This window comes from Sarcophilus harrisii, chromosome 2 (genome assembly GCF_902635505.1).
Source record: "Sarcophilus harrisii chromosome 2, mSarHar1.11, whole genome shotgun sequence".
NCBI classification, from domain to species: Eukaryota; Metazoa; Chordata; class Mammalia; order Dasyuromorphia; family Dasyuridae; genus Sarcophilus; species Sarcophilus harrisii.
Genome location: NC_045427.1, coordinates 207573271 through 207585810, shown reverse-complemented (window position 1 = coordinate 207585810; position 12540 = coordinate 207573271). Strand labels below are relative to the sequence as shown.

Below are 12540 nucleotides of genomic sequence, written 5' to 3'. Positions count from 1 at the left end.
GTATATATGTTATTTGTAAATACTTATTTCCATGTTGTTTTTTCCATTAGATTGTCCTTGGCACAGGACATCCTTTTCTTTAATCTTTCCTTCTATTTCCAGAGCTTTACACATGACTAGCATATATAGTAGACAATTAATAAATTGACTATCTGGTTGACTTTTCCCTTGAGATTCAGTTTAGATCTCCAGTGTTTGATGGAATCTTCCAATTTCTCCCACCTCTTTGCAATTGAAAGTAATTTTGCTTTCCATATATTTTTACATCGCTTTGGTTACTCTTTATTCCTATTACATTTTAACTTATATCCTTCCTATTTACATGTGTCTAAACTCAATATATTAGACTGTAAGTTTTTTGAGGACAAGAAGAGTTGTGATACTTTGCATATAGTAGGAGCAAATAAATGCTGAATTGGACAATGTGAATTTACCTCTTCTGGGAAGATTAAGATGTTCTTCTATTGAAGTGCAATAAAGTGAACTAAAGAAAAAATGAGATGACACAAATTATTTTCAAGAATTTGTTCTTTTTGAGATATTTTTTTATTTGAGTTCAAACTATATTAAGATGTTACAGTGTCTTGGATTAGAAAAGTGTTTAAACTATTGTATTCTGGTCTACTCAAATCATATCCAGAGAATTATTCCAGTTTTGGATATGACATCAGTTTCTAAATAACCTCAAGTGACCTTGCTCACAAAACTAGTTAGTAGATGAGAAGATCCTCCAAAGAAAGATGAAAAGCTGAAGTTTAATAATGTCTGATAATTGACAGTAATTAAAAGACCAAGAATTTAACTTGTTGTTGGGGTTACAAGTTTCAAATGCAGACATTTTTGTTTCTCTTTTGACTATATTTCTTAGAGAGGTCAGAGAGTTAATATATCCTTACATTAACCCTACAAGACAGACATCCCACAATTTAAGATAAAAATTCATAAGTAAATGAAGAAAAAAATACAAAAAGAAGAGCTGTCATAGCAATGTGGGATTTTGTGATCATTTAAAGACTGGGAGGTATTACCAGTGGTTATAGTTCACCATTAGTTCAGGAGAAAAACCTGTTATACAGAAGGCCTTATAAGGGTGTACAAAATTTAGAACAGATGACAGGAGAAATCATGGAAAGAGGTCAATAAGTTACAGGCAATCTATAAACTTTGATAAGTGACCAGAATATTTTAAGAACTTCTTATCTAATAATCTAGAATATCTATCCTTCTGTTACATAAGCTGCAAACATAAAGGGATTGATAATAGTTGCAAAGCAACAATTTGATATATTAATGGTATTTAATATATTTAGAATCAAATCAGTGTAAAGATATTTTTCTTTACATCTAAATGCATGTTAATAGGTAATGAAGTATAGATATGGAAATAGAACAAACTAAGTATCTAGAATTTGTCATTACAAGAATGTATATAAGGTGCTTTTTTTTTTTTTTTTTGAAATTAGGCTGGAATTAGGTAAACATTTCTTTGGTTCTAAATGTCATTCAAGTTTCTAAGAACTTATTTGGAAGATGGTGTGGTCCAAAACATGGTGACCACTTTCTGAGAGAACCAAGACAGGAACATGAAGCAATTACATAAAGAGTTCCAGAAAATGGCATATATAACCAGAATTAAGAATATCTGGAATATAACAAAAGTATAAAACTTAAGTTCTTAAAGCAATTTTAGGAAGAACTTGTTAGTAGCAATAGTAAATATTAACACTAGTTGATAATTGTCATCCTTGATGATAGGAATAGAGTTTGATGGACTACACTTTCCATTATGGAGACTGAAATAGATTCCAAAGGATGGAGTGGATTTATCCTAAGAAAATTTCTGAATTTTAAGGAAATTGAAAGTCATTTTAGCGATTGCATAATTGACCAAAAATCTCCTCCATATCTCACCTGATATTTGATCATCTAATATTTGAAGACTTCCAGAGACAAGGGACCTCCTGAAACATCCCATTTCCTTTTTGTACAGCTACAATTATTGTCATTTTTATTTGTATCGAACAAAAATTTTCCTAGTTTTTGCTTCCCAGAATTGGTTCTTATTATGCGCAAGGCAAAAAAAAGGACAAAGTAAATCCTCCTCTGTTGTGACAACACTTCAATTACTCTCATGTCCCTTCAGACCTTTTCTCCAAGCAAAACATTTTCATTTCCTTCAAAGGACCCTCATAAATCAGGGTATCTAATCTACTCACTATCTTGAATATTCTTCTTTGGACATGTTTGAGTTAGTCACTGAAACTTCCAAATAGTACTCTGAAATATACATTATTCAAAATATTTTCTTTGAAGTCCAAAAAAGTCAACATTGTTTCTTGGAATATTAGTTAATTCCAAAAGTAAATTTTCTGATACTCTGGATTCTACATAATAGTAGTGGAGTTGAAAGTGAATGATGTGATGGTGTAAATTTGAATGCATATTGATAGTGGAAAGTTGGAAAGAGGAAGTGAGAATGAATTGAAGGGATGTCAAGGCTATAAGTGCCTGGATATGACTGCTATGTTATGGATTATTGCTATTTAATTTTAAATTATCTTATCCTACTCTTAAGATTATAAATTTATAGGGGCTAAATCACTGTCATGTACACCAATGTTCTCATGTTATACTTGAGGAAGCTAGACACCAGAAAGTTTAAATAATTAGTTCAAGGTCACACTGGAAGTGAAGAGACATCTTGGTGTGATCAAAATAGAAGTGAATTTGAAATCAGAGAAGATGGGGAACCTCAGTACAAGTCACAGGCCTGACTTGTCATCTAATTTTCTTTGTACCTCATTTTCTCATCTGTAAAATGAAGATGCTTAATGAAATATTCTTCAAGAGCTCTTTAATCTCTGTTCTTGAGTGGCAAAAACAGGCAAAAACAAGGCCTTGGACTCTAATACTTTTCTCTCCTGTAGTATTTGGGCATATGAAGTTTATTGACTTTTTCTTTTGCTAAATAGATGACATTACTTAAGTTTCTTGTTTCAGTGATCCACAAGCCATTAAGTAACAAGCATAAGGAATCCTATTATGAGGTGAAATCTTATAAAATAACTTTTAGAAATAAAGTTATTTTTCAAGGCCATGTATATCATAAATCCTCAATAAGAAATACATTAGATTCTAGGGTTAAGGAAGATACTGGTAAGTGGTATTTTTATATGTTATTTCCTTAAAAGTCAGTTCTTGATAGACCCTTTATCTCTGCTCTGAAATCTATGCTAGTATATGATGTGGTCAGCATGATAAAGTATAAAGATCACTGTCTCTGAAGTGAAAAGATTTGGTTTCAAATCCCATATCCAACATGTTATCTGTGTGACTTTGGTCATACCACTTAATTTCTGCTTAAATACATTGAAGAAGGAAATGGCAAAGATGTTTGGAGACCAGGGAGATTAAGGAAGTGGCCTTTTGTTGATTAAAGAAACAGTGATACTTAGCTTCTATATCTGACCTTAATGGGGAACATCTATGAGTTTCTTTCATTTAATCAGAAATAAGACACAAAATGAGGGGTCTTAACACCTCAGTCTAGATAGAAGTGAAAGACAGAGACGTGTATGCTTATGGTACACCACACAGACAGTAGCTTCACTAAGAAAACACTGCTTTAGAAAGGAAAAGGCAAAAGTTCTTTATGTAACCCTATCTTTTAGGTGCACATTTTGCCAATTCCCTATTCCCTATTGTACAACAAAGTAAAATAATGCACACAGGTACCAGACTTTACTCAAGGCAAAAATCTGCTCATGATGATTTAAATGGGTAAGAAGTTTACATCACAGCAGAGATAGTATCACATTTCCGAAAGTTCTTTCTTCAAACTATTTTTGGTCATTAGAGAAAACCTAAAGCCTAGTAGGAGATAAGTAGATATTGAAAGCTAAGCTTTTGTGTACACAAGCTAACAGCAGATTTTTAGAAATCTGGAAAGATCATGCATTGAGCCCAAGAAACTGATGGCAAGTCATGAAAACTTTTCATCAATCATGTCACCTAGGTGTTTTGTAGACTGAGCTAAGTTAGGATACCCTATGATGGCATATGGCTCGCTAAAGTAGCTCAGAGGAAAAATTCAAGAATCATGGCTAAGTTAGGAGTTGTGACTTCTGTTCATATCTCTGACTAATTTACCCAACGAATAATTTGTGTCCTCTCTTTTGTCTAAGATTTCTCTTTCCTAGTAGGGTTGGGAATTATATAGAAGAATAAATCAATTAATAAGCATTTATTAAATGCGTACTACATGCCAAACATTGTGGGAAGAGCTGGAAAAAAAAATGAAATCCCTCTTGCCCTCAAGAAACTTAAAGGTGCTCTTAGGATGTGTGGCTTTTTCAAAACAATCAGTCCTTTTTAAATTTGAGATAAATATTAGATTTTGGATTATTGTATCTCCTTTTTTTCTTTCTACCACATCCTCTCATTTCCTTATCACAATACACACACACACACACACACACACACACTCACACTAAAATCCCCCATAATGCCTTTAAGCCTAATACTTTACTCTTTACTTACCTGTGATAGAAAAACAGTGCCATTCCCCACCATATGAACTGTGTTGCTGATAGTTGAAAACCTGGAAACACCAAACATGAACCTAAGTGGAAGACAGTTTCTTTTCCAGCAAGATGAGTAGGAGATAGGATTTTTAAGATCTGTCAGTCAGGAACACATTCATCATTCAGGTGTAATTTGTCTTATGAATACAGGAAACATGCATGGGAAGCTGTGACCCCCTTCTTATCTTCAGCAAAGATCCTATGGAGCAGTGGTGCCCCTTTTATACTTTACTTCATTATGTATCACAAGGGAACCAATTTGGTTTCTCTAGTTTTCCTCCTTAAGCCTACCCTTCCAGTAACACTGTGAGAATAAAACAAATTCTTGAGCCTAAAATCTCTGGAAAGCCAAAATAGGAGAAAGCCAAACAGAGTGGAAAGAGGAATAGATGAATTGATAGAGGAGTCTAATGGAGAGCCTTTAATTAATAACCTAATGGTGCTCTGGGAAGGAGTGAGACAGTGCGTGATGCCTTGGGAATCATCTTCACTGTTCCTTATATCTGCTTGACTCAGAGGAAAATATTCCCTCAGCTAAGATAACTTTCCTATAAATTGATTTGTCCACCATCTAGGATTTTAATGAATCCCTAAGGGCATTTTCTCTTTTGGGGGCCAGGTACTACCACCTTTTTGCTTGCTAACAGATGGAGAATCTTTGAAATCTTAAGAATTCTTCTTGGACCTTAAGTCTGAAATCTTCTCCAAATACATATCACCAAACCAAAAATTTTATGGAGCTAACAGATAATCACTTTATTCACCTCAAACTAGTGTACTCTGTCTACTTTATTGAATAGATCAACATTCTATGTCAAATAATTTCATTTCTTATTTTATTATTATCTCTTAGATACATGTTTTCATTTACATCTGTGTTTTTCTCTGTGTATTTGTTTATTGTATTTGTTATTGGAAACAACTTTAGTAATTAGAGATTTTGCCAGTGATTTGAGGGACAACAATTTTATTTATTTGTTGGCAATATAAGATTTTTCTTTCTAAGGGTCATTACCATTTCTTGCTATTGAATGAAAATATTATATAAGGGAATTAGCAATAGATTTGACTGAAAAGACCTGAGTTTGAGTATAGGTCTTAACACTTATCCAATAACTTTTGGTAAGGGCCTTAAAAATTCTGAGTCTCAATTTCTTTCTATGTAAAATGAGGATAATTATCTTATATAACATATAAGTCACAACACTTCTTTGTTGTTAGTTGTCCTTAGTTCTTGAAAAGAACCAAAAATAGCATCATTATGTTGGAGTTAAGATATAGTGCATCTGATCGTGACTGATTAATCCAATATGAGTCAAGCACAAATAATCCATATGAACATTTAGATTGGAGATATTCTAAATTTGCATTATATATCAAATTTGTCTAGTTATTGTGGGAATATAGTCTTTTCCCTATAAGACAAGTCTATTACATGTCTAACCTGAGTTTGTAAAAAATGGATTGATTTCTTTCTTCTCAAGGGGAATGGTTCCTATATAACAAATTAGAAGTCATATACCTATCGTTATGGCCATGCAGGTATATTTGTGTGAACTCTAACCGTGTAGAACTAAGTTAAGTCAACAGTTCCCCAAACTATGTGATTGTGAAGTACTTGACTTTTAAAAATAAGTAAAAAAAAATTTTATCTCCAGTTTTAGTGGTTTATCCCATCCTTAATTTGATTTTGGGTAGATTTTATACTTACCTATATGTATATTCTATGAATTCAATCCAATTCAATCCAAACTGCATAAGACAGAGAGTATGTTGTTCCTATCTTTGTATCTCTACTGTCTGGCATACAGTTGGTGCTGTGTAAATGATGGTCGAATTGAATAAGATATAAGAACATATACATATATTTATTGTGTATCTAATTTATATTTTAATATATTTAACCTCTAGTGGTCATCCTGCCATCTGGGGGAGGGGGTGGAGGGAAGGAGGGGAAAAATTGGAACAAGAGGTTTGGCAATTGTTAATGCTTTAAAGTTACCCATACATATAACCTGTAAATAAAAGGCTATTAAAAAAAAATAAATAAATTTTAAAAAGAACATATACATGAATAATCCACAATATATGATATTGTACAATATACCAAATGATAGCATTTAATTTTAATAATTATACCCTGATAGATTCATATCTCTTTGATATGGGCATTCTTTCTGCTGATGGATATTATGACTCATTTAAACTTTATAATGTTACATAACAGGGAGATATGTGGTATAGTAGATAAAGCAAACAATTTTGCATAAGGAAGGCCTGAGTTTGAATTATGCCTGAGATACTGACTAGCTGTGTGACTCTGCCACTGAATCTCTCTGTGCCTCAATTTTCTCATCTGTAAAATGGGAATAATATTACATGTAGCTCCCAGGGTGATTGGGAGGATCAATTGAGCTAATACACCTAAAATACCTTACAAACCCATGTACTATTTAAATGTAAGCTGTTATGATAATGATGATCATGGTGATGGTGATTATTTTAGTTCATGTATTTTTGTAAATTTTTAATAGTCATTCTACTTAATATTCTGGAGTCTTTCTTATGGTCCTTTTAATGTTTAAGAATGCAAGATTTTTTTTATTATTATAGCTTTTTATTGATAGAACATATACATGGGTAATTTTTCAAAATTGATCCTTGCAATCACTTCTGTTCTAACTTTTCCCCTCCTTTCCTTCACCCCCTCCCCTAGATGTCAGGAAATCCCATACATGTTAAATATGTTAAAGTATATGTTAAATACAATATATGTGTAAATATTTATACAGTTCACTTTTTGAACAAGAAAAATTGGATTTAGAAAGAAAGTAAAAAATAACCTGGGAAGAAAAACAAAAATTCAAGCAGTCCATACTCGTTTCCCAGTGTTCTTTCTCTGGATGTAGATGGTTCTGTTCATCGCTATCAATTGAAACTGAATTGGATCTTCTCATTGTCGAAGATAGCCACTACCATCAGAATTGATCTTCATATAGTATTGTTGTTGAAGTGTGCAATGATCTCCTGGCTCTGTTCATTTCACTTTGTATCAGTTCATGTAAGTCTCTCCAAGCCTCTCTGTATTCATCCTGCTGGTCATTTCTTACAGAACAATAATATTCCATAACATTTATACACCATAATTTACTTAGCTATTCTCCAATTGATGGGCATCCATTCAGTTTCCAGTTTCTTGCCACTACAAAAAGGGCTGCCACAAACATTTTTGCACATGAGTTCCTTTCCCTCCTAAGATCTCTGTGGGATATAAGCCCAGTAGTAACACTGCTGGATCAAAAGACATTTACACTTTGATAACTTTTTGAGCATAGTTCCAAATTGGATGTATTCACAATTCCACCAACAATGCATCAATGTCCCAATTTCCCCACATTTCCTCCAACATTCGTCATTATCTTTTCCTGTCATCTTAGTCAATCTGATAGGTGTGTAGTGATATCTCAGAGATGTCTTAATTTGAAATGCAAGATTTTTATATGTGACCTGTCCAGATCTTTTTTTGAGTATGTTAAACATCCTTTGATAACTTCTTATATGTGCAATTCACTTCAAATAAGTTCAATTCATCAAGGTACAAAGTCCTCATTATGTGCCAGACATTGTGCTAGTCATGATGAATGCAAAGACAAAAAGGAATAAATCCACATCCTCCAGGAGTTTACATTCTACTGGGGAGGGATAGAGCATTCATAAATTAGTATAAAACAAAGTCATGAAAAGAGAGAAAACATTAGAAAGAGAAAGGATTCAGGATTGTCAAGAAGTTGACACTTGACCTGAGCTATAAAGGAAGATAAGGTTTTTAAGAAGTAAAGGCAATAAAATAATGTATTGCAGATTGCACAAATGCATGGAGGAAGGAAGTGGAATATCTATTAGTTCAATTAGAATGAAACAGAGTTCACAAAGAGGATTAAAGGAACATATGGTTGAAAAAAGAAAAGAGATACATATTATGCAAGAGACAGATCAAAAGTGTCACTGTTGGTAATATACCCACCCAAATTTCTTTCCATTGTCCTTTGAATCCCCTTCACTTTTTATTATTTTGGAATTATGTTACTTCATAATTCACAACCAAGGGAATTATCTTGAAAATATTGGTGTTTTAAAGATATATTACACAGAGTAAACACTATATAGATATTGAGATAGTACTATTATCTGGCTATAGATGGCAAAATGCTAGAGATAATGTTTTAAGAGACCAAAAGTTATTTCTTGAAGTAGAATATCTTTCCAAGCTTTAAGGTTATACTTGAAGCTTGAACCATACCAAGTCACTTCAAATTGTTAATGTAAAATGCCCCAACCATCCCAGATTTTTCTTGTGTTTTATTGTATAAAATCAACATTATCATAATAAATTTTTCTTTGTGTTTCAGGAGTCTCTTTGATAAAATTTTGTTTTATGTTTTTCCTTAAATATTCACAATTCTTTTATTTAGTCAAACTAGGAAAGAAGGATATTTAGTAGAAAGAAAATAATCTTCTATTTCTCACAAAATTCTCTCCTAAAGATTGGCTAGAAATGCTTCTGCCCCTTTTCTGCCCAACCTAGTCAATGTCTGAATTCTGAATTGCGTCAGCAAATCCCAATACATTTATTTTCTGTTTAGCTATTTCATTTGGTGATTTTCACTCATTCCAAATTAAGGACTCTTCACAGTTAGTATAATGTCTTTAAGTCATTCAAATGATGAGCTTAATCATCTGCTTAAGGGAAGTAGGGTGATTTGTTGATTCAATCAGACCTCATCTTAAAAAAGGATTTTGCTAAAGTACCATATCTCCTATTTACTGAAAATAATTTTTGAAACATATATTCTTATATTTAATAGTAATATCACTTGGTGGTTTATAATTTTTCAATTGATGACTAGTTTCTCATTACTGTATACAGAGCAAATAATTCTTCTCTCTTGTGGAAATAATCTCTAAGTTTTTGCCTAGCAGTTGGGCCAAGAAATGAATGGGTCTCTTCACAAAGAGGAATCTCTCAAGAATAGTCCCCAGCCATTGACTATAGTCTTTCTGATAGCATCCTTGACCTCTTGGTTCCTCAGGCAGTAGATGATGGGATTTAACATAGGTGTAAGGACTGCATATATGGCTGAGATCAACTTGTTGGAATTGAAGGAAGCAATGGCTCGAGGCCGAACATACATGAAGATAACTGCCATATAATAGATGACTACCACAGTGAGGTGGGAGGCACAGGTGGAGAAGGCCTTTCGCTGTCCAGCAGCTGAGGGAATGCGCAGGACAGTGGAGATAATAAAGCCATAGGAGATAACAGTAGCTGTGAAGGGGAATATAAGGATCACAATGGCTAAGCTAAAGTCCACTGTCTCAGCTGTAGAAAAATTCTTGCAAGCCAGTTTTAGGACTGGAGAAACATCACAAAAAAAGTGGTTTAAGATGTTATTATTACAGAAGGTGACACGTGAGATGAAATAGACTTTGGCTACAGCAATAGAAAAGCCACATATCCAGGAGCTGGTAATCAGCTGCATACAGAGCTCTGTAGTCATGATGACTGGGTAGTGGAGTGGATGGCAAATTGCTACATAACGGTCATATGCCATTGAAGCCAGAAGCACACATTCTGTGCAGACAAGTGAAATGAAGAAGTAGAGTTGAGTCATGCAACCCAGAAAGGATATGGTATTAGGATGAAGAAGAAATCCAACTAGCATCTTTGGGACAGTGACGGAAATGTACCATATCTCCAAAAATGACATACTACCCAGGAAGTAGTACATTGGCTTGTGGAGGGAACCATTGATCCAGACAGTGAGGATGATGACCAGATTCTCCATCAGTACAAATAGATAGTTTCCAAGGAAGAGGAAGAAAAGTAGAATCTGCAGCCAGATAGCAGTTGGGAAACCCACAAGGATAAACTCATTGACATTAGTGATATTTTCTTCCCTCATTGTTTGGATGTGAATGGGCCGGTTAAGACCTGCAATGGCAATGTAATATAAAATGGTTTTAGGAAAAGGGGAGAGCAGTGGACAAATGCTATTTAGTCCTCACATATCATGCATCCTTACCTCAACTTAAAGACATTTATCTGTCTCCATCTTGGACAGAACACAATGTAAATAAATTAAGAGTTTGAAGATTGTCCTTCATGGAAACTAGAGGACAGAGAAGAATCTATCATCAATTCTATCTTCAATTCAAGGTTAGGAATCAATTATTATAGAAGTCTTGGCTCAAGATTAAAAAATGAAAAGTATCTCTCTCTCTCACAAATTGACCTGACACTTTGGGTCAGTGACTGTATTGATATATTAGTTTCTTTCTCAGTTTATCCTAGGTTATCATTAGATTTCAAGAGATCTCGTGACAACAGAAGAAATGGCCATCATTTCTAATGACAAAAGTATGGAGATTAACATAGAAATTTCAAATACCAATGGTTTGAACATTAAGATTAAATTGAGGAATCTGGGCTAAGAGGCAGGCAAACTAATCCCATTCACATAATAACAAATAACAACTACAGCGATTGTTGTAAGACAGGCTTTAGGAGAAGGCAGAATTTGGAGTTATAGAATCATAAGATTATAGATCTGGAGCTGAAAAAAAGTGTAGAACTTTAAAAGCCATTTTCTAGAATTCTCTTATTTTACATATTGTACATATAAACAAGAAGCTAAGTTCTTACTTCCTAATCCTTGCCCCTAGTTGATGTAGTGACCGAAAATAAGGGAAGTATTATGACAACCAAAACTAACTGTAAAAATGTACCCAGTGGCCAGGATCTTCTTTTAATTCCACCTGTCATTAAGAAGATCATGCAATTTGATATCTTTCTCCCTTACTTTCTGACTGAGTTCTGGAAATGATACAGTTCTCTAGTCTGACATTCAAATGTTAATTATTTTTGAGGAAAGCCATTCTACTGGTTCTTAATTCATATGATAGTATTCTTTTTTAGATGAATGATGTCAAGGAGCAGCTGGTGCACTGGTCCTGAAGTCAGGAAGACCTGAGTTTGCCTCAAACACTTAACACTTCTTTACTGTGTGACCCTGCACAAGTCCTTTTACCCCAATTACCTCAAAAAAAATAATCCTAGACTAGTGAGGTCATACTTAAATAAACCATACATAAAGATCCTTGCAGGCCACATCCTGGCTGAAAACAACATATTAATATCATCTATGTCCAACTGTAACATGTTTCCCAACATTTCAATATGGTTCTCTCTTAGGTACTATAGGAAAAATGTCCCAAGACAGGCCTACACATTATATCCCTATATTTTAATAATAATATCATTAATAATTTTGTCAAACAATCTGCTGAAATCTAGATACACCATATCTGTGATAATCTCAAAGATTTGATAATTCTATAATGTTTGGCAGTAACAGGTTCACTAAGAAATCAAAATAAATCTTTATTTTCACCTCTATGCCCTTTTAGTCTGCCCTCTGAAATGCCTGTTCCATAGACAATATTTTTTCCTTTATACCTAATTATTTTCTCTCCCATTCCTTTCATCAATTAACTGTTACTGAAACTTCTTGTTCCTTCCGTACTATGAAAGGATGTCCCAAGACAGCCTTTCTACACTTACCCTTATATTTTAACTAATATCTTATATTTGTCAAACAATCTGGATGAAATAGATAAATATGTACTAATTCAGTTGGATCATCCTATAATGTTGCATCCAGTTCCTAAATCATAATCTTTCATTTCACTTATGAAACTTTTATCTCCTCTGAAGGTATCCATAGCAATATTTTTACCTTTAACAATATCTTTCTCCCATTTGCTTTACATTAATTACAAACATGCTCTTTCCTTCTCATGAATTTAGTGTAGGCTCACAATTTTCCTTTCCTCTATAATTCTGCTTTCTTATTGAGTCACTTGAATAAAATGATTCTTGTCTCATTGTCTTCCTTCA

General features: G+C 33.6%; 1 protein-coding gene across 1 annotated transcript; it reads right to left on the bottom strand.

Annotated features, from left to right (window-relative positions):
• Positions 1-9589: 9589 nt before the first annotated feature.
• LOC100914095 (olfactory receptor 6-like) lies at positions 9590-10546 on the bottom strand. The gene has a single exon (XM_003759196.1). It carries the CDS (start codon positions 10544-10546, stop codon positions 9590-9592), a length of 957 nt encoding a protein of 318 aa, XP_003759244.1.
• Positions 10547-12540: the final 1994 nt, after the last annotated feature.